This window comes from Dreissena polymorpha, chromosome 14 (genome assembly GCF_020536995.1).
Source record: "Dreissena polymorpha isolate Duluth1 chromosome 14, UMN_Dpol_1.0, whole genome shotgun sequence".
Taxonomy (NCBI): Eukaryota; Metazoa; Mollusca; class Bivalvia; order Myida; family Dreissenidae; genus Dreissena; species Dreissena polymorpha.
This window is the reverse complement of record NC_068368.1, coordinates 23,178,418-23,205,777: the sequence shown is the minus strand read 5'-3', so window position 1 is coordinate 23,205,777 and position 27,360 is coordinate 23,178,418. Positions and strand designations below refer to the sequence as shown.

Here is a 27,360-nt window from a genome sequence, read left to right as displayed (position 1 = left end):
GGGTCAAACAAGGGGAGCCTCTTTCTCCTCCTATTTATTCTGTTTATAAATGATAAAACTGATAGTTTAGATTTTGAAAACCTCACTTGTCAGGATATTGATACACTATCTTTGCATATGTCATTATTTGCTGATGATATAGCGTTATTTACAACAGATCCTTATAGCTTACAAGCCCAGTTTAATTGTATAGATACTTACTCTCGAAAATGGGGTCTTAACATAATTGTTAAAAAGACTAAAGTATGTATATTCCAAAAAACGAAAACTAAAAATAATTATATATGGTCATAGAATAATGAAATAATTGAAATTGTTTACAAATTTACTTACCTTGGTTTCAAACTCAATTTTAATGGGTCACTCAATGACGCTGTCATAACCCTGAATGAGCAAGCCTTAAAGGCATATAATCACCTTCTGTCTATATTTAGTAGAGTAAAACTCGATGTGAAAACAAAACTGTTGCTTTTAAAAGTCTAGTTGTACCTATAATTACCTACTGTTGTGAAGTTTGGGGGATCTATAAAAACAATGAGGTTGATTAAATACATCTCAAATTTTGTAAATACATTTGTGTACGCCAACTGACATTAAATGCAGCCGTCTTAGGCGAATTAGGACGTTTTCCATTATCTGTTATATGTAAAGAGAGGTCCCTTAAATTATGGTGAAAATTTTTTAATTCACCAAACTCACTTATACGATCTATGTACGATAAGAATATCACAGATAACACGTTTGTTAACACTAATATAAAACTATGCTGGACAAAAGCTATCAAAGACAGGCTAATCAGGGACGACACTTTCCGCTGTTATGACATTTTTCGTTTAAATTAAGTCTCTTCTTAGCAAAAATCCAATTTAGGCGTAAAGTGTCGTCCCTGATTAGCCTGTGCGGACAGGCTAATCTGGGACGACACTTTACGCACATGCATTATGCCCAGTGTTCTCAGAACACGACACATATAGTGACAAAAAAAGGAGGGACTGGATTTTTACATTTACTGGGCTAATGTACTCTGTCTAACCCCAATAACACATTTGTCAAAACATTTCGGTAGATGGAACACTAAAACACCCATTTTTTGTGCTCTTTCGTTTTAAACGTTATACATGTGCATATAGAAGTAAATTGTATGGTAGCTTATGTTTTCGTTAAGTGCATTACTATATCCGTTGGAATCCGTGTAATTACTTGTAATATGAAGCTGTAATTTGGCACATCTCTATAAGAAGGATCATACTTTATGACAGTGTTGTAATTGTGTCGCGTTCGGAGGAATCTGGGCATATTCGTGTGCGTAAATTGTCATCCCAGATTAGCCTGTGCAGTTCGCACAGGCTGATCCGGGGCGACAATTTCCGCTTTAATGGAATTTTTCGTTTAAATGATGTCTCTTCATAGCGAAAATCCAGTTTAGGAGGAAAGTGTCGTCCCTGATAGGCCTGTGCGGAGTGCACAGGCTAATATGGGACGACACTTTACGCACATGCATTATGCTCAGTTTTCTCAGAACACGACACATTATACAAATGCGTGTCAGCTTTTATTAATAAGTTGGTATGGTATTGCAGAAATATTATGTATAAATCAGGATGAAAATAAGTTGTATTATTGAGTTGCTAAGACTTTTCGTCGAGTGGCCCGATTACAATAGGAATAGTACGGAATATTTTAACGGACTAGTTTAAGGAATGTCTCGCCTTTTCGATGGTGTATTTCTTCTCCATATTTTAGTCTCATCTGCTTCCTCGTCCCTCAGCTCAGTAAGCAATGGCTGCCGCTGGTGCATTGTTTTCAATAATAGCTACCTATTCATCTTAGCTTATACCGTCGAGTCAGTATCGTATGGGCAATTTGGCAACGATGTAAGGAAACAAAAAATTTGCCGTAAAGAGACTGATACCGAAAGTTGGTCGTAGTTTTCAAGATGGCGTCTGTAAATCTCCACGCGAGAAATCGCAACGAAGACAAAATAATGTTATTTTATTGTTTTGACGATGCAAAAGCTTACATAAAAAGAAATGAAATTGATACGAATAACCTACATAATTGGTTACAGCACAAAAAACTTTGGTAATTCAGGTAAATTCATTTTATTATTTTGTTCATATATCTAAACGTAATGATTTCTGTTGAAAGAAGCATAAATTAATTATTCTTCAAAGTTTAATTGATTGTTGTGGTTGTAACCAGCTGGCGTTTGAAAGAAACTCAAACATATTTTAATGAAAAGAGATAAGAGAGACATGTTAATCTTTAAAAAATAGTTGGTTTGAAAGAAACACATTTAGCTTTCCTTTTTGTTTTCCTTACAATATTGACACTGGGACCATTGACACGACCGTTTTGTAGACCTTCGTCGAGTCAGTATTGTAAGGACAATTTGGCAACATGGTTAGGAAACAAAAATTTTGCTGTAAAGAAACTGCTACCGCATGTTTGTCAAAGTTTTCAAGATGTCGTCTGCCAATCTTCACACGAGAAATCGCAATGAAGACAAGATACTTTTATTTAATTGTTTTAACGATGCAAAAGCACAAATTTAAAAACATAAAATTGATGGTATAATCGTTAAATAATCGGTTATAGAACCAAAAAAGTCGGCATTTCCATTTTTGTTTTCCTTACAATATTGACACTACCGTTTTGTAGACCTTGACTAGAGTGAATATTATGAATGAAATTGTTGTCAAATATTATCAATAATAAGTTAAAGAGAAATACAATTACCTTCCATTATTGTCATTTTGAATACATTGAATCGAGCTCTGATTATTTAAAAAATTATCATTCCAATAAACACAGTAAACTTCTAATGGAAAATAACGGTATCAACTGTTAGCAATTCAGCGTACATTGTTCTGCATGCACTTATTTTCATTTATTTATTATTAAGTAACAGCAGTGCAATCTGTAAATACTGTTCTGGATGCATGGGTATTTATACCCAGGTGATGATAGCCATGTATTCACAGCCATGGCAACACAGGGGCATTAAGCAGTGTTTTCTCAGTATTTGATTACTATCGTTGAGTGACCCAAATCGACGCTGCCCTAATTCGACGCATTTTTTGTTTTGCCTCTGTTTGATACATAAGCGACATCCGTTGACGTAATACAAAAGCACATGGTACTCTACGCACAATTTACTATAGTTATTGTTTGTTATGTGGAAAATAGCGGGTTAAAAGGTAAGATATGATTGATCGGTTTGCAATTGATGGATTTTTATGTATTTTACTTAATGCAAAACTTTTGAACACTTTACACCCAATTGTCTTTGTTAATAAGACCGTGGGATAATGCATCGGTTTCGTCTGCAAAAGTTCACTATTTCATTCATAAGTCACGTGACTGCTATTTGACAAAACATCGTATAAATAGATTTATTTTCACTATGAAAAAGGTGTACGCATAAACTTTGATTTGAAGTTTGGATATGTTTTTGGTTATGCTGTAATACAATTTTAATTATATGTAGCAAGTGTTTATGTTGGTAATTGCATATTATGTTTATTACTAATTTTCATTTAATTAATTATAAGTGCAGGTTCCACAAAAGAAGTACAGGTTATATTCACATATCTTCCATAAACACAGCTTATGACAGGGTTGCTGACACAGGCCCCTATTAAAACCACTGCCAGACAGTATGGCATCACACAATTAAAATCTTAATTGATTTAATTAATTTCAGTTTCATATTACTTTTAAAGCAATAACAAATTTAAGTACAACAACCAAGAGTTAATATTTTATTCATTCAGTCTCCACAGGAGTGATATTTACATTGAAATCATGTAACCAATCAGATGCGTCGTTTTAGGGCACTCTCAACAGATATGGCCGCCATTACATAGACTTGGGTCATTTCGTTTTTCAACGAATTTTTGTTGATAACACAATCAATTAAATTAAAAATGTGTAAATAAAAAGTACATGTGTAATGAAATAACAAAATTAATTACATAAATCCCTATATTGAGCAACAAAACTTCAACAAACTGCTTGTATGCGTCGAAATTGGGCACTCGAGGATATGTTAATCACTTGAATTTGTACCAAAAAGCGTATGTCCTTCAAGATGAGCCATGTTAGAGCAAAATATTAAACAAAATTGTGAAGTTTATTTTTTTTATGTTATTATTTTTTATTCACCATTTACTAAATTAATACTAAATTTACACTGGCACCTATAAATTCTGCCACACTCATATATTTCTTAAATGATGAAATGTTTGCAATACACTATGGTATTAATTATTTTTATACAATAAGTTTGTAAAGACGTTATCAAATCTATTTAGCTTTTATGTGGCCTGAATATTTATCACAACGGGTAAGTAGAAAAAAGCATGCCTCACAGATAGCTTTTAACTTGCATTAATATTTTGACTTAAAAAAAATGAAAGAATTTTTCCCCAATTGATAAAGTATTGTTCATTCCCATATCCTGTCACAAAATTCCTTATTAATTGTCTTTCAAAAATCAAAAAAGTTTTAAAATGAAGACTTATGAAGGTGAAAACATTTGTACTTTCTCTTTTTTTAAGAACAATGTGATTCTATGTACCTTTATCAACTATTGTAATGCCCCCAGTTCGAATGATCGGGGGTATATTGTTTTTGGCCTGTCTGTCTGTCATTCTGTCCCAAAACTTTAACCTTGGTCACCTTGCTATATTTTTTGAAATATTAACTTTTGAAATATTGAACATAGCAACTTGATATTTGGCATGCACGTGTATCTCGTGGAGCTGCACATTTTGAGTGGTGAAAGGTCAAGGTCATCCTTCAAGGTCTAAGGTAAAACAAAAATCAAAGCGGCGCAATAGGGGGCATTGTGTTTCTGACAAACACATCTCTTGTTCCTATTAAATGAATGAATTCATGATATGGATTTTTTTGTTTAATTTCAATTTTTTGTGTTTTTTAAATAAAGTGTATACATAAGCAGAAAATTAAAAAAAATCTGTTTTGATGAATAATTTCAGTTTTTACTTCATCCTCCCATAAGGTTTGTTGGGTCCATGGGGTGAATCCTTATATGTATGTGAGCCTTGGACATCAGGTTCTGAAATGCCACCATGGTGCAGACAAGAATAAGAAGAGAAAACTGGAAAAGGAGAAGGTATTGGACAGAAAAATGGTAACCTTCCCCTCCATTCTTGTCATTGATTTTTAGCTTGGCTGTTTTCGAAGAAAACCCGAGGTATTGTCATAGCCAACTTGTCGTGTCGTGTCCGTTGTCGTGTCATTGGCCGTCCGCGTCATGCTAAAACCTTAACATTTTGTCATTGGCTCTAAAATCAAAGTGCTTCAACCTACAACTTTGAAACTTCATATGTAGCTGCACCTTGATGAGTTCTACATGTCACACGCATTTTTGGGTTACTAGGTCAAAGGTCAAGGTCACTGTGACCTCTAAAAAAAAACTAAAAAAAAATCTGACAAGCTTTCATGTATTCAAAACTGCACCCGCAGCCGAGCGTGGCACCTTTTATGCGGTGCTCTTGTTAGCTTACCTGAGCACCTTGTTAGTATGCAGAATCTTTATTTTCATAAACAATACAATAGCAATGTCTCATATAAATCAGTCTTTACTGAATTGGAAAGCATTGTATTTAATAACAATTTTGTTAAAAATAGGATCCAGATGAATCAGCTAAATGTACAAGAATCTTTTATATATAAACTTTGAAACATCAATGTAGCGCATCCTGTTAGCCATTTAATGCAAAAATAAACAATGCACATGTAATGATGGACACAGGATTTTAAAAATGTTCTTAAAATGGTGTTGATTTCAGTGCAAAACACAATTTTTTGTTCTTATTGTCTTGATGAATGCTCAGATAAAAATATAAGATTTATTTATTTGGACTTGGTAAAATGCCAACATTGATCAGATCATTCCATGAAGAGTAAAATGTTTACCCTTTTGTTTTATACTGACTAATATTATGATGAAATTAGACTTACAGTATCTGTTCTTAAAAAAATTTGGTCCAAATAGTTGTCAAAACTCAACACTGTGTGATATCAGATAAAATATGCATTTTCATGTACATAAAGTTGTAAAGATATTAACATACTTTTCAGACAAAGACAGTTAGCAGTGAGCAACATTCATATGCTAAATAGAAAACAAGGCATGCAGTGCAGCTCTCCAAAAAATTGGACTGTCCTGCTTCTATCATTCTGAAGGAAGTGTTGATATTCACCCCTGTAGAGGTTGGATGTGTTGTTTTTCTTTTATTTAATTTACCCACAAGCAGGACAATTACTGTACATTACATTGTTTTATTGCAATCATAACACTTAAGAAACCTTACTATTGCACTAATGCTCAAAATCCACTGGTTATATCATCAATTTCTTCTGATTCATACAAAATGTACATTTGTATTGTGTTTGCCTCATTTTTATTGTTTTTACCTCTGTAAAAGTGTGATAAGCAAAATATAATGACAATTAAATTAAACATCTTCATCCAATCATTTTTTGCTATTGTTGGTTTTAAGCACTGTTTAGGTTGTCAACATTATGTCATTTAATACAAGGGTTCATCAAGCGAGCTGGACAAAAAAATGGCTGCTTCTAATGTGAGGAGTGATCTGAGTAAAGGCATCAAGAAGATAATGGTGGTGTTTCCTAACATCGAACACAAGTACCATACAAGTGGAGAGGTACTGATATGTAAAGTAACACTCTGTTAAGTTAAATTTCTGTTGATTCATTTGCTGTAACATGTGATCAAAATTGTCAACAGTTGCCCCATCATGGGGATTTCTTGTTTACCTGGCACGTTATAATTAAAAAAAATGTAAAAATCTTTTGAATTTGATTTCTTGCAAATGTTTAAAACCAAATCTAAAGACTTTGCTTAATAGCTATTTTTACCAGTGTTAACTAAAAGATGAATAGGATTACGCAGAATATTTAAAAATGTCATCAGACTGCTCCAGCTTTAAACCTGATTTGTTTGGCAGCACTCTGTACCTTTACATTATCCTAGATCTTTCCTTAAAAGATGATGTGTATAATAAAATAAATTACAATTAATTTTCTCTAAATGCTTGAGTTTTAATAGTTGTTATTTGACATCAAATAATAAAACTAAAGATTGTTAAAAGCATGCTCCTGGAATCGAAGGTAGCCACACGCCAGTGGTCGAATGATTTATATGGACTTTTATTAAAAATGACTGTTTAAAGACTTTCTTAAGAAGTCAAAGTTTTGCAATAATTAAGATAATAATAACGAAATAATGAGGAGAAGGACATAAAGATTATGCCCTGGTTTCCATTATAATTTCTTTATTATTCCCTGCCGAAAGGCATAGGTATATTGAACTTGCAGTTGTCATTCCGTTTGTGTGTGTGTATGTCCATCTTCGCAATCAGCATATTGCAATATGTCAACTAGTAAATTACCTAGGTTGATGAAATTTGGTATGTTGAAAGAGGGACAAAAAGTTGAATGTACAATTTCCTTCATTTTTTTTTGCCTCCTGCGCAAATTATTGTTGCTGAGTTTAAAGAAATGATTGGAAACTAAAAGCGTGCTGACTCAAAAAGTACGTAAGCAGAGTTGATAAAGTTTGGAGGGCATAAATGGCCATATTGGGAATATGCACTTCATGTCAGTTTCTTTAATATGGTTCAAATTGCTGATTGCTATGGTTATATAAATACAATGCAGCAAATATCCACTAGGGGGCTGCTGTTTTGTCTGTTAACAAGCTCTTGTTAATGTAAGATTCAAATTTTACTGATTATCTTAACTAATCAACAACAACGCACTCTGGGGTCACACTGTCTGTCAGACACTGAGACATCTACATCTTTTCATTTGACACCTCTTTATAATAATGTATTTATATTAGCTTGAAGATCTGTATTAAAATGCAGATGATCGTACATTGGGGTGATAATGTTTGCAAAGTGCATGTTTATATTAACTGCTGCTATTTAAATTTCTTAATGAATCTTCAACAGAACGCTGGGCTGTTGCAACGTATCGACAGTGATGTTGCCTCAAAAATTAAAGAACTTGTGGTGGAAGAGGGCGTTGCAAATGTTGAAGAAATGCAACGCCATCTGACCTCATTTGTTATGAAGAATGTAACACCTGCTCCATCAAGAACTAAAAGGAGATTCGCCCCTACAAAAAAAGTGATCAGATATCACATGAATAAGGCAGCAAAGAAGGGTTGTGATAGCAATGATGACCAACACAACTTAGTTCAGCTTGTGAGTGTGATTAGTGTGTAATTAACAGTTACTTCAATACAGATATATATATTTATCACATGCCATACCCTGCTTCCCCTTGTAATATAACCATTACGAATATTTTTATCTTACACATGTGTAATATACTTTTTAAGGATTTTCATTGGCTTATTTTCGTTTGATTGACCAATCGCATTTTGTTATGTTGCTGAAATAACATTGCAAAGTCAAATGACGTCACGAAATGTAAACAGCATTTCGGATTTATCATTAAGTTTGCGAAAATATTTTAATAATTTTTTGTGTCCGGAGCCATATCTTGGAAGTGCTTTGGCGGATTTCATTGAAACTTGGTATGAGTATAAATATGGATAAGAGGATGATACGTAACATTTGACAGAGTTATACATCTCATTAAGCGAAATTTAAGAAATTGTGTTATTATATTTTCATATATTACCTTCGGCCTAAGATGCTAAGGTCATACATTGTTTTGTAAACGAAACATGCGACATAATTTTCCTTTATCATTTACATTTGTTGTAAATAGTGAGCATATTAAAATTCTGATGTCTGATATTAATTTGCCTCTTGTGAATAGATAATATTTGTACCATTGTTTTGTTAAATGGACCTTTTCACGTTTTGGTTAATTGACGAAATTGATTTTTTTTTCAGATTTCAAAATTTTCGTTGTAGTTTTATTTTTGCGAGGAATCGGTAATACTGAACATTTACTAAGCTCTACAATATTACAGTATTTGCATATTTTGATGATTTAAACACATTAAAAATTTAAAGCATTACGAAGGAATAATTTGGCGAGTTCTGTTGTTATCATTATATTTTGTTACAGTACGATGATTGCTGATATAAATTATAACATAAACATATTACTTACTATACGATAACAGATGGGCGAGTTGTTTAAGTTCTAGTCTTTTACTCAAATGGTCAGTTGTTTAAGACTAGTTAAGGATAACTTTTTTATCTTTGATTTTATTCTTGTTTATTTATTGAGCTATTTAATTCCGATGTTAACATTTATCTTTTTACATTATTTTATTTATTTCATCATTTTTATTTTTAAAACTTCAACACATGCCAAAATCCGTGAAAATATCCATATACAGGTATGCGTTTATAATTGTTGGCATCATTTACGTCAATTTCTTTAAACTATGACTTTTTTTCTTCGCACCAAGACAAGAATATTTATTGATTAAACCAATGGTTATTGTTTGCTTTTGAATGTCTTACTATTGAACATTTGATAATCTCATCCGGAGGTTGTTGCTTTCCCGGGATTTTATTATTGTTTTGTTAATTTATTAATTTTCCAACGTTTAGAAATGTCATGTTTTGCTAACATTTATAAATGTATTTATACTTTTATTCGCACTTTGATCGTAGTACTTTCATGTTTGGCTTTCTTTCACATCGAACGAGTGTTTATTTTTTTATATAAATATCATCTACGGTTGAGTGGTGGTTCGATTTAACTTCTTTAATTTAAGACGCATTCTGCAGAATACACCAAAAATATCGGGTTTGATGAACCTTATATATTTAATGTTGTGCCTTTCTTTTATTAATACGCTCTCCTTTTCTATATTTTGTAATTTGTCTGCAAAACAAAAGCGTTCATATTTGCGCTCTTTTATTGCTAGTTTATATTTTTTGTTGATTAAAAATCAATGCATTTTTTAGCATTTGCGTATAACCATAGTTTATTCGATGTTATGGTATGATTTTCTTGAAACGAGATGGTTTGTCACAGATGTGAATGGCAGCAATGTATAGATTGTTTGTAAACCATTTCACCATTTCTCCCATATCACCTTGAATCGGTAAATATTAAAGATGAAGTTCGTGTAAATAATGCGTTGTTAAAACGTCAATTTTATCTGCATTTTAGGAGACGTATGATGATAACTGTGTATAGTTGTGAAATTAACCATATTCGTCGTTATCGCATTAGTTATGGCGACACTCTACAAAGATGATCTTAAAATACTTAAAGTTGTAATTATTGTTTATTTGTAACCTTTTAAGTCTAGTCCGGGTTTTCGCAACAAATAAATTTAACCAAACATGGGACTGCACTCAACAGCACTTATGTGGCCAAGGATGGTTAAATCTCATAGATGTGTGTTCATATTGAAATACCATATAAAGTTGTATATATTTATGTATGCATGCATGTATGTATGTTTGTATGTAATGATATACATATTAGATATATTTAGTCTTATAGCCTAACAATTGATCCATATGCATCACGCACATTTACCAATAAGGTGTACTCCTTTTTATCATGTTAATGTCATTAATTAAAAAAGTTGCAATATTATATGAAATCATGTATTCCCTTCATAAACATACCATGTTAACAAGTTCATAATAATATCGTCCATTCTTTATCTTCTACCATCACTTATAAATAAATTGTATAATCCATATATAATGTAAGCTATGAGCTTGTATAAGCTTTGTTGCTGAATAAATGTTGTTCTTGTTCTAAGCATTTTTGTTTGTAACAATTTTTGTCTTAAAACGGAAGATATGACATTATCAGAGAACATAAAGTCATTGACAATAACAATCCATCAATTATAAGGTAATTACAATGTATAACTTCTAAAATGTAATATAGACCGTATAACCCTTTCTCCCATAAGAAGCAAAGTGAAAATTGATTTTGCAACCAGCATAAACTCAGAACAGCAACTCGCAGTCTGTTAAGGTTTTATGCTGTTTGTTACTCATCAGTACATAAGGATTGGAAATGAAGCATTTAGAACTTTTATATGTTAAGAAAGGACTTATTTAATTTAATTTTCTAAAGGACTTTAAATGCATCAAATTGCATTTGTGAGAGGTAAAGGGATAAGCACATGAGATTGTTTGTTTGTCCTTCATTTATAAAACCCGATGTATAAGCACGATGTGATCGTTGTCTAGACGCATACCAATATGGGTTCATGTGTTCCTCAACGCTATTAAATCCGTAAAATAACATGTGCATATTCTATGGACACAGATAAACAGAAGTGGATCAGTTTCTTCATGCAATTGATACCGTATAAAGAAACTCAATTTATTCACTCGATGCTGATCGATTGGGTTTTATTAGGCCATACGATGCAGATTTATTGGGTTTTATTACACTATAATGCAATTAAGACCATATATTCGCATGTGAACGTTAACTGGGCGCAGATAAATAGGCATCCATCCCTGGTTTCACCCGAATTGTACCGTATAAGCACGAAGTGGACGTTGTCTGGATGCTTTTTGGAGGGGGTGTGGGTATTAATTATACAATGGTAAAAAAAATATAAAAAATAAAACACGCGGAGATTTCATGCACGTACATCAATCTAATTAACTTAGTTATTTGATGCAATTAATAGCATTAAAGCACACTCAACAGAAGCCCCCCCCCTCCTGGAAGCCCCACGGTTAAAGTGATTTTGAAGGCTTTGTCAACCACTTTTCGGACATGTCACGCCTTATTTACTTTCATCAAAGTACCTTCTTATAATGCCAAAAATATGCATAGTTTATACGCCGGGCGACACAAGAGTATAAAGTTAAAACATTTTAGCGATTGTCTGTGATTAGTGGGCAATTTTGAGTACGAAGAAGAAGATAAAAATGAGTTTACATAGGTGATTTAGATCTAGCTAAGTGTGAAACATCAAATGATTTGACTTTACTTTGAAGATTTTAGGGGGGGGGGGGGGGGCGTACGCCGCGTCCGCTCCCCTCCATTGGAGCCGCCTATGCTTAATGTGTTGACTCTCGACTCAGGTTGATAGGGCTCTAAATGTTCTGTAATGCACGTACGACCGTATGTAAATGTTACTGGGCCCAGATTACCGTTAAACCATCATTTTTAAACACGAATATAACCGTTTACGCGGGATATAAAAAAAACGTTGTCTGGACGCAGAATAATCGGCGCTCATTAGTTCCCAAACGCTATTACACTCGTATTCGCGCAGATAGTCCATAGATAGAAGTCAATGAGTTATCCCATGCATATCCCAATCTCACTCAATTTTTGGACGCATATATTTATAGGGTTCAACTATGGGATAATGGACGTATATAAGCGCATGTCATGTAAACTGAGCACAGATCATTAGGGACCAATAATTTATAAACCCGATTTTAACGTACATTATAAGCACGATGCGAACGTTATCTGGATATAGATTTATAGGCGCCCATTACTTCACCAACGCTATAACACCCATATAAAAACTTGCGAAGAGACGCAGAGACGCTGGTAAATAGAAGATACAGGATCTTCACTATAAATCTGTATTCTGAACTCCTAATAGTGTGCCTGTCTGTATCTAATGATGTTTGCAGAACTCCACATGATATGCAAGTGTGCATCTAAAGCATCAAATTTGTTCACGCAGACAAATAGGGCTTTATAACACTCGTAATTCATACTAGCCGATCCGAAAAATAAACACCTCGCTCACGTAGTGCACAATCAGCACTATAAATCTGTATTCCAAATTTAATATGTTTATTCACAATATTTTTACTATAAATAGAGATATAACTACTTATCATTATCAAAGTAACAAATTTTATTTAATACTTTTAAAATCCAATGAAAATAGAAGGAAAAAATCATTGTCGTAAATGTTGCTGCAAAGGCGTTGTATTTCCATATTTTTTTGCCAAATAGTTTTCCTTCCAAAACTGACACGACCAGCTTATACAGGTATGATACATACTGAATATTACGCTAGTCAATCGTTCCAAGAGTTTGTATCAGTCGAGTGGCTTGTGTGATGACGTATCACACGAGAGGCGGAGCCTCGAGTGTGATACTGACGTTACAAACACTTGGAACAATTGACTAGCGTAATATTCCTTTTATTATGTACAAAAACTAACGAAAACAGTTATCAATTTTAATTATTTTTTTGCTGACAAAACAATGACTAAAATGTGACGTCATTAAATGTGACGTCATTAAAATGTGACGTCATTAAATGGGTCGAAGAAAGTAGTCCGGCTAGTATGGTTATACAGAATCGGAAAACAGCGAGTGACATATTTATTTATTTATTTATTTCAACGATTGATTCAACCTGTATTTTGTTAAAAGCATTAAATAGGTATATAATAAACCCTCCTACCACAGCAGGTTACTAGAACATAGGAGAACTGCATCGCAGATTTAAGGGGGCGGTCAAATAATAACGGATTGAACTACCTTTGAGCTCGAACATTAACTTTTTTTTTTAATATTCAAAATACAGTTTATTTAGAGGTAATATTTTTATTTTGAATGGTGATGCTTTGAGATTAAACTTTATTTGCACGTAAGTGTTTTTGATAAATTTTTATCTAAATTTGAGGTTTGGCGTACCTTTCAACAGGTTTAAGGCGGTGATTCGAGCTTAAATTATTGCTTATATTAAACTATGTATGATACGTATTGTCCTGTATCGCAAAGGCAATTGATTGTTCGTATTTTATTAAAGACTGGTGGTGTAAACATAGATAGTACACGGTTGGTGCCGGGATAGATACCGTTTTTCTTTTGAGTCTTAGAGAATAAAAATAGCGGTCGGATAAACTGTTTTATTTCCGAAAACCTACTGAGCATGCTATTTATCCAGTTTCTGCTAATTTTTAAAGACGCGTTTCTAACATTATTCCGCTTGCATAGTCCGCAAAAAGTCCTTGTATTCTTCCCATTATTTCTAATAAGCGCCTATCGCACAACGAACATTGGAACTCTGAAAACATGTTTATTGTATCCGTCTTAATCTCAATTCATATTTTGCGGTATCGACTTTGAGAAAATACATCTGCCTCACGCCTATGTCATTCAGGTGAGTTGTGTAAAAATGCCATTGTGCTGGATTTTAAATGCATTCGTAGGAATATATGTATTTGGATGGATTTAGATTTGAACAAGCAGTGTACGGAGAATATGCTTATAATCGTGCTGGTAAGATATAAATCATAGATTGCATTCGAGTATTTGTTTATTTTTTAGATTGTAGGACTAATAGAACACACCAGTTCACTGTTAAGAATGTGGAGAACATTTTAGACAGATTTATTTACTATATATATGTGGTTATAATTGGCATAGATTTGTTTAATATCCATACGAAATTTATATCATGGCATAACTGTTTAATTCTTTGATGTATACACTGTATCTTTGATCTAAGAAATATTCAATATGTTCTACAGAATAGCTCGCTTATCGTCAAATGATATGAAATGGAAGGGAAAATTACGTATACTTTTAGTGCCATGTGAAGATCTAACAATTCACTAAACATCAGATATCAGTCGCGATGATTTTATTGCTGGAAATATTGGGTAAGTAGAGAGTCCATGAATGAATTGAGTGTTGTGGAATTATGTTATCCGGCGCGTATGAAAACACTGCTAAGCTTATAAATCTTGCCGCTTCTATTTGACTCAAAATAAAAAAAAAATGACTGATGGGATTGTTTACCCTCGGGACTTCGGTTATAAACCATTGCCCGAGCACACTGCTTAACATAGAACTCTGCATAAAAAAGCCGAAAACGGCCATAAAATGGACAGCCCGATTTTACTGGGCTGTACCATTGATATAAATAGAAAACTTTGCAGTGTTGGTGCGGTGCCTTAATAAAAATCTATTAGTTTAAAAATATCTAACCTTTATAAGAAGCGTTAAAAAGACGCAGTACTTTACAATGCCTAACGCTGTTAAAAGCGGCTTTTTTATTGGTTGATGCACTTATAAAACGATGGCGCTGATTGGCCGAAAATTCATTTAAGGATTGCAAGTAGGTCAATCCGTTTATAAATAGATTTTCCCACGGCTGACGTTGTACTTTAAGAAAAAGTAAACAATAATAGTTTATATGCAAAAATATAAATGAAATAAAAAGATGATAAGTCCAAAAGAACTTGGACTTGTTTTATAGTTATAATTTACTATGTTTATGTTATGTTACTGTGCTTATTATTAATTATTATCATTAATATGATGTTGTTATTGTATGTTATTGTTTGTTTTGTTTTTTTAAGGAGGAGAGAGAGAAAGAATAGCCCAATTTTTATTAGTAAAAATGGTGAAAACACACATACTGTTGTATGTGGCATCATCATTACCAGACCCATTGTTCAGTATATACTGCAATGGGTTTGTTGGAGTCTTTAGACTTTGTGATCTGTGTTTTAAATGTTAGAGTCCAAATAGGACTATTTTAATATAAGTCTTATAGAAAAAGGAATACACAGATGTGCAATATGTTTGAGTAATACAATAATAATACTTGAGGGTTTTCCAGATCACAAAGTGGTTGAACATTGCCACAATATGTTTACATACATAGTCAAGTACCATTTTTATGTGTATATTTAAAGTTTAAACTAAATGCCACACAACAAGAACTAATCATTGGTGAGATATGTTTATATCTATGAACATTAATTAATAGGGATGCCAGAGCTTGATTTAACAGCTCTCAAATGTAAAGTGAAGTTGCATGTGTACATGCAATTATATGAAAAGGAAAGGAAAAAAGACAATATGTGATAACACATAGGGAGTATAACTCTCAATTATATATTCATGTTGCAATTGAGTATTGAGTTGTTAACAAATAATGAGTACAAGTTTATGTATGTGGCTCAATGTTGAACACTTGCAGACAGGGAATATAGCCGTAATGCTCCAACATAAGACCCTGTCTGTATGGAACTTAAGGAGGATTGGGCTATGGAGAAGAGAGGTCCCCCCAGAGTGGCGTTAAAACAATATTTAAAAGTGGGTTTAGTAAAAAAAAACTTATATGTTAAGGGTAATAACTTACGTGTCTCCAAACGGTCACCTTTATAGGGCCACATAAAAATTAAGGGTAAGACAATGTGCTTTACAGTTAAAAATGAGACAAAAACAGCTAAATTTGTACAAAAGGTACATTATTTACAATATGTACAGAACTATATGCATTTATATATTTAAAATACATTTTGCCACCCTGGAGGGTTGAAAGGAGAGATTTTTGGAAGTGTAGGCCGATGTGGGTGGGGGAAAAGAAGAGCCAGCAGAGGTGGTGTAACTCAGTTGTACTAAGGGAGATAATTGTGGTGATGGAGTCTACAATGGTTGTTTCCCCTGGACCAGAGGGAGTGCACGGTAAATGAAAAATAGTTTGTATACTATTGAAGGAAAATTGATAATGGTAAGATGTAAAATGGTAAGAAGACCAAATATTACCTAGATGCATTAACATAAACCCAAATAGCTCTAATCTAACCAATATTATTAATATATTGGTGATAACAATGGAGGAAATAATACTAAAGTACCTTGTATGGCATGCAAAATGACAATTAGACAGAAAACCGAGGCAATTTGCTATATAAAATAGCAATTTTATATAAAAATAAGGTTATTTGCTATAAAAGTAGCAATTTAAACATGAATTAATGCAATACAAAGTAAGATGGTTGCTATGGTGTAGGAAAAGCAATATTGAGATAAAAATTAAGGCAATTTGCTATATAAAATAGCAGTTTTTCACAAAAATAAGGAAATTGCTACACAAAATAGCAGTTATAACAATATTTAATGTACTCCAAGGAAAAAATTAGCAGTTTCAACAAAGTCGACAATACTTTGTCCTGAATAGGGCTAAATAGGTGTTTATCATGGTATAAGGCCCTGTACCGTGCACTCCAGTCCGACATGGTTCTTCGAGTTTGAAGGGGAAAGGGTGGGGTGTCAAAGAGGAAGGGAGGGGGTGCAATGCAGCCAACAATCCCAGGTAACTGGACAGCCTCGTCCTTTCTTGTAGTAAGAAATGCCATAAAATATGATTATATTAAAAAACTGAAAAATGTAAATGGTGGACTAACGTCATACTCTCATAAAAATGTACTAAAATAAAGAAGACCAGGTCAATGCCATTGGCCTGATTTAGAAAGGGCGGGGTAGAACAATAAACCCATTAAAAGCTAAAATAAAGGTTGTGTAAAAGCGACACAAATCCAACACAATTATTAGATTACATCAGGTTTGTGCAGAGATTACACATTTTAAAAGAAAACAGTCACAAGACTGTATAATTAGGTGGGTGTTGGCTGCTCTCCCTCCCCCAATGACCTAGATTTTGTCAGTTATTTGACAATCTAGTAAGTATTTGGCGAGGGCAAAGAAGACTGAGCCCCTAGCTGCTCCCTTGGGGTCTAGCACGTTGGAAAGGTTAAAAACTAGTCCATGGGAGTGCAATGCAGCTTCGAGGTGGTCCCTCTGCGCCTTATGGTTAGGACAGTGCAGCAGCATGTGGGGCGCAGTGAGAGGTTCCTGGCACCTAGGACATGCAGGGTCTATACCGAGGACATACTTTCCTGCGCCACCGGGTAATAGGGTGGTTCCCATCCTCAGGCGCGTGATGGCTCTGTCAAGCACAATGCTTGCTGAGTATCTGTCAGGCGGCCTGAGGGTTTTCGCAGGTCTGGTAAAAGTATGTCGACGGGAAGACAAATTGTCGGTCCGGAGATTCCATTCGCCCAAAACAAATTTCTTTGTCATGAAAAAAATGTATCCGGTAACCCCTTTTATCCTGCCTCTGTTGCAAACATTGACCTAATAAAGGGGTGGCAAATACATTTTCTCCGGTCACCAGGAAGTAGTGCATTTCTACGCACGCTGTTACACATAGTTGAAATGTAACCTTTGAACATTTATTGAGACGCATCACGAATGTTATCGTTTATATAACATATCATCCAATTTGATTTCTTATTTAAAATATATTACCAAATCAGCTTTCCGTATTGTTATTTTCATTTGTTGATAACGCAATTTATGACGTATCCCGTGTGACGTCATTAATGTGGAAGAACATTTTGGGACAACAATATGGACGTGGTGGTTTTTTAACAGTATTTATTTTTTTTAAACATTGAACGAATCCAAAACGTATTTCGGATTGTGAGTTTGTCATACATAACACGAAGAACAGGCAATGGAAGTGTATATCGTTGTAACTTTATTGTTATTAGCATTGGATTAAAGTTGCCAATGAGGTAAGCGTGTCGTTTACTAAATTTAGTTTCTTTTATGACTCCTGGAAAAGCTTATATAATGTTATCAATCTATATCTACAATACAGTTTCAGCTGCAATCGATATTTTAATTGTCCAAATAATTTGCTACGTGTAGTTATAATATTTTTCGATTATTATATTTGATTTGTGGCTCAATTTTATTTATATCTTAGACTGAATGTGCACGCCATTTGTTCAATTAAATGTTCAAATGAATTTGAGCTTTTGTCTTGCTGTTGCATTTTGTTTCCAAGGTCTAACAATAAAATATAACATTCTCGATTCGTTTTTAATTATTCCCATATTTTCAATCGGAAAGTATACAAAAGAACAGTTTAATGTGAAACTATTTTTTACGTGACACAATTGGTAGTTATTCGGTCGTTAGGCGTGTTGCGTACACTATTATTTTGCTATGGCAATTAAGCATTTGTCTTTGATACAATGTGTTAACGGTATAATTTAAAATGAAGCAGGATAAATCGAATACATGGTTGGTGCCGAGATGGAAAAAGTTTATCCGGTTCAGCCCGAAAAAGAAAATTTTCTGTTTCTAAGCCTCACCGGATAAACTTGCTCCATATCGGCACCAACCATATATTCGCTATATTCGGTCAATGTTGCACGTAGAAGCAGGATACCATAATTTATCTCCTGATGATGTTTTTTTTGTGGTGACTGATTTCTCCCAGATCGTTCTGGCGATTTAGCGAGTTCAACGACAAGAAAACACCACACGTAACAACTACAAATGTATCGAAACAAGACATGAAGGAACGTTTTGGCGTGTTGTCGTGTTGTCGCTTTAAAAGTCGCTACACGCAAACACAAAAAATGATGAATATTATAATTACCTTTTCGGCCGGTAAATATGTCGTTCCGACGTGTTGTCGTGCTTAAGTCCGCCAAACCCGCAAACTTTGAAAAAAATTAACAAAATAGTGCTTCTATATAAATGAAACATTTCAACCCAAAACGTTCGAAGCTTTATATATAGCTGCCAATAATGACATCTTTATACAATAAGCTTTATTATGACATTGTGTGTGTCCTTCAATACTATTAATGAGTGTGACAATCTACTAATGACTTGCTTCTCTTCAACTGGCCAACAAACATCAGCCAGTATCATTAGCACAGTCGATCAGGATCAGTTATTTTATTTTTACTTTGTAATTTGCGTGCACTTCTATTTTTTAATTTACCGATGCATCCAATCGGGTTTGCTGTTTACACATTAAAAACCACTTGGAAAGATATCTCCAGATCAGAAGCATTAGCCGATGGCTTAACTAAATCAGCAGAAGTGTTTGTAACAGACGTATTTGGAGCAAGTAGACGGGCAAAAACGATTTAGATTACGACGTTACAGCTTAATGCTCTCATTCTATGTAATTTATCGTTTAAAAACAGGATGATGTAAAATATGTAGGCTTAACCAAAGTTAATACAAAATTAACTCTTCAGTGAAAACAAATCGGGTGCGGGGAAAGATGAATACTGCAAGCGCAATGAACAAAACTAATATGTGTCGTGTTCTGAGGAGACCGGGCATAATGCATGTGCCTAAATTGTCATCCCAGATTAGCCGGTGTCAGTTACGATAATTTCCGCTGTTGTGGAATTTTTCGTTTTTATGACGTCTCTTCTTAGCGAAAATCCAGTTAAGGCGGAAAGTGTCGCCCCGGACTGCGGACTGCACAGGCTTATCTGGGCTGACACTTTACGCACATGCATTTTGTCGAGTTTTCTCAGAACGCGACTTATATTAGTTTTTTGCTTTATGAATTTCAGGTTCGGCTGATCCGTCGAACATCTGGTCAATTGTTTTGGCATTAGTGCCAAAATGTAATGTGGAATATATATAAGCTGACGCGATGTTGATATCATCATTATATTGATATGAAATTTGTATTCTACTTCTATAACATATTATCTTCAAAAAGTAACCATATACGCTCACTCACAACGTCGTGTACATGTATCACTGAAGACGTTAACCCATTTATGCCGAGTGGACTCTCCCATCCTTGTAAATTAGATCAATGTATTTCCAAAATTAGGGATGTCTAGTATATTTATTTCTATATTTAGAATATTTCTTTCAGAAATTCCTTTAAGCAAACAGCTCAGACCCTGATGAGACGCCGCATGTTGCGGCGTCTCATCTGGGTCTATGCTGTTTGCCAAGGCCTTTTTTCAGGACGCTAGGCATAAATGGGTTAACTCTTGAACACTTTACAATACAAACATGTCATAAAGAACAAACAATTCGTATATTTAATATATTATTGTAGGACAGGTCCACTATAAAGGAATTGTGGCCAGAATGCAGCTTATTTCCTTACACCATTTCATTTAAATGTGCTTGCATTATCTTGTTCTTTTCTTGGCGCAATCTTAAGTCAGCCTGTTAATGATACGATAAGGTTACGCTTAATTTCATTTGTTTAATTTCGCTGCAACTTATTTCATTAGACAGTGTCTAGTAAAGTTTTGCTTTTAAGATGCAATCAAATTGGCATCTATTAAGCACACGAATGTAAAAATGTATTTTGCACAAACTCATTGTCAAATGGACTGACAATAAAACTATTGTCGTATAAGAATAATATGTTTTTGTCGTGTTGTCGCCCATCAAACGCAGAACTGTAGATTGTATATCCTGTTATCTAGTATAATTGAAACTCTAAATAAGAATAAACGGTCTATATGATTTGTCTTTATGTTCATCAATTTAGACAAGGATTTTTACTCAATGGTCGAGTCAAGTTAGACTTAAGATAAGCGAAATAAGAGCATTTAGATAGTTGTTATTATGATGTAGTGTAAACATACAGGTTTTACAGGCACACATAATTGCAATATTGTGTAGGAGCAAAGCATACTAGTATTAATAATGTATTTGTGAAATAAATACTTACATATATCAAAATAAAAAAGTGTAATTGTGTCCCGGTATTTGTCTTTACAAACATGAATGACCAATTGATTTTGCGAATAAAAAAATATTGAAAAACATGTATTTACATCCATAATAATAATAATAGTATATGTTTACGCGAAACGTGCCAAATTTCATATAAACACAGAAGAAAATCGTCTATGGATTATTCTGCAATAATTATGATCGGAGCTTTTACACTGAAAGCACGCGCTGTAACTAAACAAAACATGCCGATAGATTTTCCACCAGCGTTATAATCCGGTATTTTTTTAAATAAAAGGCGGAGATCTGATCGACAGAACAGCCGAAAGTAATGTTTATGGGCGGAAATTCACATAAAATAGTACACAGGAAAAATAAGAAACACTGTATAAATCTTGAGAACTACCGTGTTAGAATCGAAATAATTCGTGAACGTTATAGTTTGTTGTCGAATAGTATAACCCACGGCCGGAAGTTTAGATGCGTGGTTTCAAATCACTCGTTCTTCGCAATCGCGATTTAATCCCTACGCATCTAAACTTCCGGCCGTGGGTTATTCGACAACAAACTATAACGTACACAAAGTATTTCTTAAATAATGTTTGCTTGTTTTAGAATCTACACCAGAACCATGTTTCTTAAATTTAATTGTATACTAGAAATATACTGTTTTACTAGTTATTGTCTTTAATTATTGTAAATGGTTTCACCGGCTCGAACTTGTGTTCTGCTGTGCTGTAACATTAATTGCAATGCTAATCGCATCTTATATCCCACCGAAGAATAGGAACTAATATATTTACACATTAAACTAAAACTATGGACGTGTTTTAAGATGCACTGAATATACATAAGGTGAAATTTCAGCTGCCAGAGCAGGAGTATTATACGCACATTATCCAATTTTACTGTGCATTAAATTAAACAACATATGATCTAATCAGTTTTACGTTAAAACAACAACGCACTTCAGTTGGCTTTATTTAAAAAAAACACATATTCGTATAAATAAACATAAAAGTCGAACACATATAAAACAAATATGTCACGCACAATCGTGGGTCTGCGTCAGCTTTTAATTATGGAGCCAGTTATAGGTAGTTCTAGTATTTAACATTACTATGATGGCACATTTTTCAACGTTTGTTTTAACTTGTGTCAAGTCGATGTTTATAATGCTGGTATCGGTCGCATAAACTCTGCTAAATCTAACATTCTCAGTCTCTCTGCGACTGTTAAATAACATAGGGCATCGTCTGTTCATGTCGTCGTACGTCCATATCCTTGACAACGGCGTGCATGCTCCAGGGCTTCCTAAGGCAGGCATCGTTTCGGCTATAACAGGAAAATCTAATGTGGACCTCCAAATACCAATCCCATGCACATTAATCTCCTATCGTATGCCATAATTTCACGTTGTTTATACATTTGAATATATCGTATTAATGGTATAAGCTTATTTCACAAGAGCCCGAGGAAAAGCTGACGATGCGTTTGTGAATATAGATAAATGAAAAGTTAATGAATCATGTTCCATTTGAAGCTAAGTCTATCAATATAACAGATAGTCCACTTTTAATGTATAAAAAACAATCGAAGCGACACTTATTAATCAGCACATGATTGCACTTATTATAGACACAATTTTCCAAATATCCAGAACTACCTTTATGAGTTACACATTATATCGACACAATTTTCAAAATATCCAGAACTACATTTATGGGTTACTGTAAATTAGTATAATATTCTTATTTCAATAGTGTTCAATAACTGAGATAGTTTTAATAATATGTGTGGGATATCAACACATTGGACGCGTAAACTGTTGAAAATTTGATGTAACTTGTATTTGTTTTTATAATTATTCATTTTGTTTGGTTTTAAAATATCTATTATGCATTCAAGTTACAAGTACATACTAACATACACAAAAATATGCCATATACTGTTTGGCACTTACCCGTTGGGATAACAATGCTATTAGATTGTATTCCTTTGTCTTAAGTTTAAATCTAAGTATTGATGCTAAACAAGGCCGATGGCAAGCAACAACACCAATTTTTATCCCGTTTAGCCTTAGGAAGATGGGGTTCATTCGCTTAACAAAGGTAAACAATTGATACACGCAACCTTGATTTAAAATATTGAAATTTCGACGCTTTGTCATTTTATGCGCAGTTAATGTGCATAGTCAGAAATTAGAATATATGGACAGTTAACATAAAATACGTCCCTTTTTGCTAAATAAGTTTTATTTACTGCTGCATGGCCTTATACCTTTTCACAGTTCCATTTTCTTTTAAGTCAATAGTTTGTTGACGAAATCCCTACGGCAAACAAGCTTTTAACTGCTTGACGCCGGGCTGTGTTTTGTATTTACTCAGACGGTAGACGAAAACTTCTCGGAAAGTCTGCCCTCCTCTATAAACAATAAGAATGGATTGGCGGTACTTGTTTTCCTTGTTTCCATTATAGTTGGTTATTTGATTTATGTTCACCAACCTGTGAATTTTTAAAACATTCTTCCTGGTAATTATCAATAGATCTGAAAATAACTTAGAAAGTATATCCCCATCAGATTGCGGGTATGTGGGATTTATAGCGCAGGTCGATGGGTGTGTTTCTGAGTGTTTCCCGCTCTCATGGGACGTTCATCCAAAATTACTTAAATGCTGCAAGCATTCTTTTTAAGCACTCTGATCACATCGGCAGCTTCCGACAAGCAAAACGTTTATCTCACAGTACCCGTATAGGCGGAGTAGTTACGCTGATTGATATATAAACCCATGCGGTTCGGTAATCATTAAAATTCGACCCAGTCGCTGTAGCATTATGGCTCTTTATTAATCTTAAACTTGACTTTTAACACATTTACCCGCGTTAAGTCCAACTATTTCCATCCGAGTTTTATCAGTTTTCATGACAAGTGTGTAATATCTCGGCATAGTTCCGTCAATGTTTCGCCAAACAGTTATCATTCAATTAAGTAAGCGTTCTGACACGATTATATCTCATAGATTTTTCTATTTAAGTTTTATTGAGAATTCCTTTAAATGTCGTTGACAACATACAGTCCAGTTGGCTTTAAAAACAAATACAAAAACTAAAGATTTATCATTTAAGCATTATAATTTATACTTAATGTACGCCACTACGGAATTTTTACGTTTTGTCCATGGTACACATGTAAAATTAATATCATACAATGTTTCTTTTATTAATACGCATATTTATCAGACAAAAGAAATGTTTTTGTTTGAAATGTAATTGAATGTATAATAAATATGAGTGTTTCTATTTTCGCTTGTGGAATAAATGTAGATATAACCCGTTTTCGTAGTTGTTTGCGTGTACACAATTCTTAAGTGTTATACATACGGAATATTACGCTAGTCAATTGTTGGACACTGGGAACAATTGACTAGCGCAATATTCCTTTTATTATATACACCAACTAACGAAAACGGTAATCAATTGTATTTGTTTTTGCTTTAACAAAACTGACAAAACAATGACTAAAATGTGACGTCATTAAATGTGACGCCATGAAAATGTGACGTCATTAAATGGATCGAAGAAAGTAGTCCAGCTAGTATGGTAATACGGAATCGGAAACAGCGAGTAGCATAATACGGGATTTTTGATACAACCTGTATTTTGTTAAAAGCATTAAACAGGTATATAATAAAAGTTTGTATCCCCAGAAACAACAAAAAAATACATGGACGGATGAAATATATAAGAAAATTAAAAACCAAACCCATTTGCTAAATAATCTTTACGTTCAACTTTGTAAGTAAATACCATTTATACTCATGCTAGATTAAAGCGAGTTTTATACTTACGTAATACTATAACTAATTAAGTACATGTGCTAACGTAATATTGATATTTTTTTAGATAAGCAAAAGCCGCCATAAAACTACCACCGATTGCTGTTAAACAATCATGGTATTGTTGTGTAATAATTAAATAATTCCTTTCAACAAGAATTATGAATCCGCAATCCATTGACGTGTCTTCGGTGTATGTGTATGTATATGTTTATTGAATAACCCTTTAACCGACATAATTTCATTATTCAACAATAACTAATGTACGTTGTAATGTTATCACATGAATAGCTTAAATGATGAGTATTATAACGTAAATATTAATGTAAATATTTTTTTTGTGTACAATCACGCTCTCGTTATTGTCTCTAAACATAACATTGTTGATCTAAGGAGCGTTCTGTTCAATGTGCGGCATTCGACTATAATTCATAATAATGTTGTTAAAATAAATTATCATGACATGAAGTTGTATGGCGATACATATTCCCTTACAAAACTATGGATAGTGTTCGTTGAATATTTAGATGCATATTAGGAATTATCTGATTTTATTTTATGCTTTCCGGTGGTTTATAGAGAAATATCAGTGAATTAAAACTGATAATACACTGCTTCAAACAGTGAAAAATAACAGTGAAAAATAATCGATATATTTCTTTGTTTTACCGGAACTATTTTTTTCTCCATTGCGACCACCAATATTACCAAGGGCGACTACTCTGCAATGAATATTTATAACAACATACGGATTAGCTTCCTTTTAACATACATTTACATTACAGTAATGTTCGTCTGCTTAAAAAGCCTTTACCCTGAAACTTAACAATGAATAATATGGAAAACGATGAATTTAATTTTATGTTCTCGGATATATTTGACTTTGACGATTATCTTTGCATGAAAATTCAGAAAAAAATCCTAGTGAAACATCAACTTTAATCAGAAACAAGAGCAGAATCAGCATCAACAATAACAGCAGCACTGTTAACCACAAAAGAATCAAACCAAACATATCCAAGGGCGTCAAGAACAATTTCTGCTGGGACACAGTCGTCAACGGCCACTGCAGCAGTAACAGTGAGTTGAACAATCTGAATTGTGTTGGGTGTCACACAAAAAGATGTGAGTACGAGCCCACAAAGCAGCGAAGCCTCATCAGCTTCATTGACCGACATTTAAAACATAATAACATAAATTTATCACTCGTGCATAACAAAGAATTTTCCAACGTCCGGGAAGTGCTAAAAGTAAACAAAAGGCTTTAAAAACGCAAGGCTGTGGGAATAACCACAGAGAGGCTGTGGCACTTACAAAAGAGCACATCGAGGCAATGTATTTAGCAAAGGCACATGGAGATTCTAGTCCCTTAGAATGAATTCATTCGTTATGGACGATATGCATAACTCATTCCGGCACCTATTGGAAATAAAAATAATAAAAACATACACTCTGCTGGGGGGACGTCACCCTTGGTGTTGATTTTGAGTCAGGCGAGGAGTACATTATACTAGATACCGAGCGCCAGATCAAGACTAGAACAGGGGAAAATTCAAGAAAAACAAGGTGAATTTCTATGTCCAAAACATTGAACTACATTCATTATTTCATGTATTGCCTTTTAATATAAGTGGCTTATTAAATTTATAGGAAAAAATAATGTACATGTAACACGTTTATAAATTAATTTAAATTAACAAAAGGATTAACTTGTTTATGATAAAAAATATATGCATTAAACCTTTTCTGCCTGACTCATAAATAACAGTGGAACATGAATTGAAAAGAAATAGCCCTTGATATCTAGGTTTTTGTATATGGTCTAAAGCAACTTAGTGATAACTTTTAAATTAAGTGTTACTATTTTTATACACCAATGAAGTTTTATTGTGTAAGGTCAGTCACACCCTGCTTACGCAGTCCCCGGTGAGCCCAACAGAGACCCCGCTCATCTGTATAAGCTGAATGCAGTCAAACGGCCGGTGGAAATGAGAGCAGATGACCGTCCTTTCTTCCTTTCTTCCTCACACCGTGCAAGAGCACACAGCTTGCCTTGTTAAGGAAGGTATAAATCGGTATTAACAAGCTGTACAGCATCATGGCAGAGATGAAGGCGGATGTTGGAATAACAGAGCCCCGAATCATAATATACATAGGATTTATTTAAAATGCAACTAAGTCACATAATATCCCAAATAAAATTGAAAATAGACACTCACCTTTTAATTATCAATTGTTGCCA

General features: G+C 33.9%; 1 protein-coding gene across 2 annotated transcripts; it reads left to right on the top strand.

Annotated features, from left to right (window-relative positions):
• The first annotated feature begins 1,899 nt into the window (after positions 1-1,899).
• LOC127858294 (uncharacterized) lies at positions 1,900-8,794 on the top strand. 2 transcript variants are annotated; one of them, XR_008038844.1, is made up of 5 exons: positions 1,900-2,091; positions 5,004-5,140; positions 6,112-6,243; positions 6,573-6,698; positions 8,010-8,794. XR_008038844.1 is itself a non-coding variant. In XM_052395297.1 (2 exons), the coding sequence occupies exons 1-2, from the start codon at positions 6,600-6,602 to the stop codon at positions 8,283-8,285; spliced, it is 375 nt and encodes a 124-aa protein (XP_052251257.1). In that variant the 5' UTR covers positions 6,302-6,599; the 3' UTR covers positions 8,286-8,794. The 2 variants fall into 2 exon arrangements, 1 of the variants encoding a protein (XP_052251257.1); XM_052395297.1 differs by lacking the exons at positions 1,900-2,091; positions 5,004-5,140; positions 6,112-6,243 and having other exon boundaries at positions 6,302-6,698.
• The last annotated feature ends 18,566 nt before the right edge of the window (positions 8,795-27,360 follow it).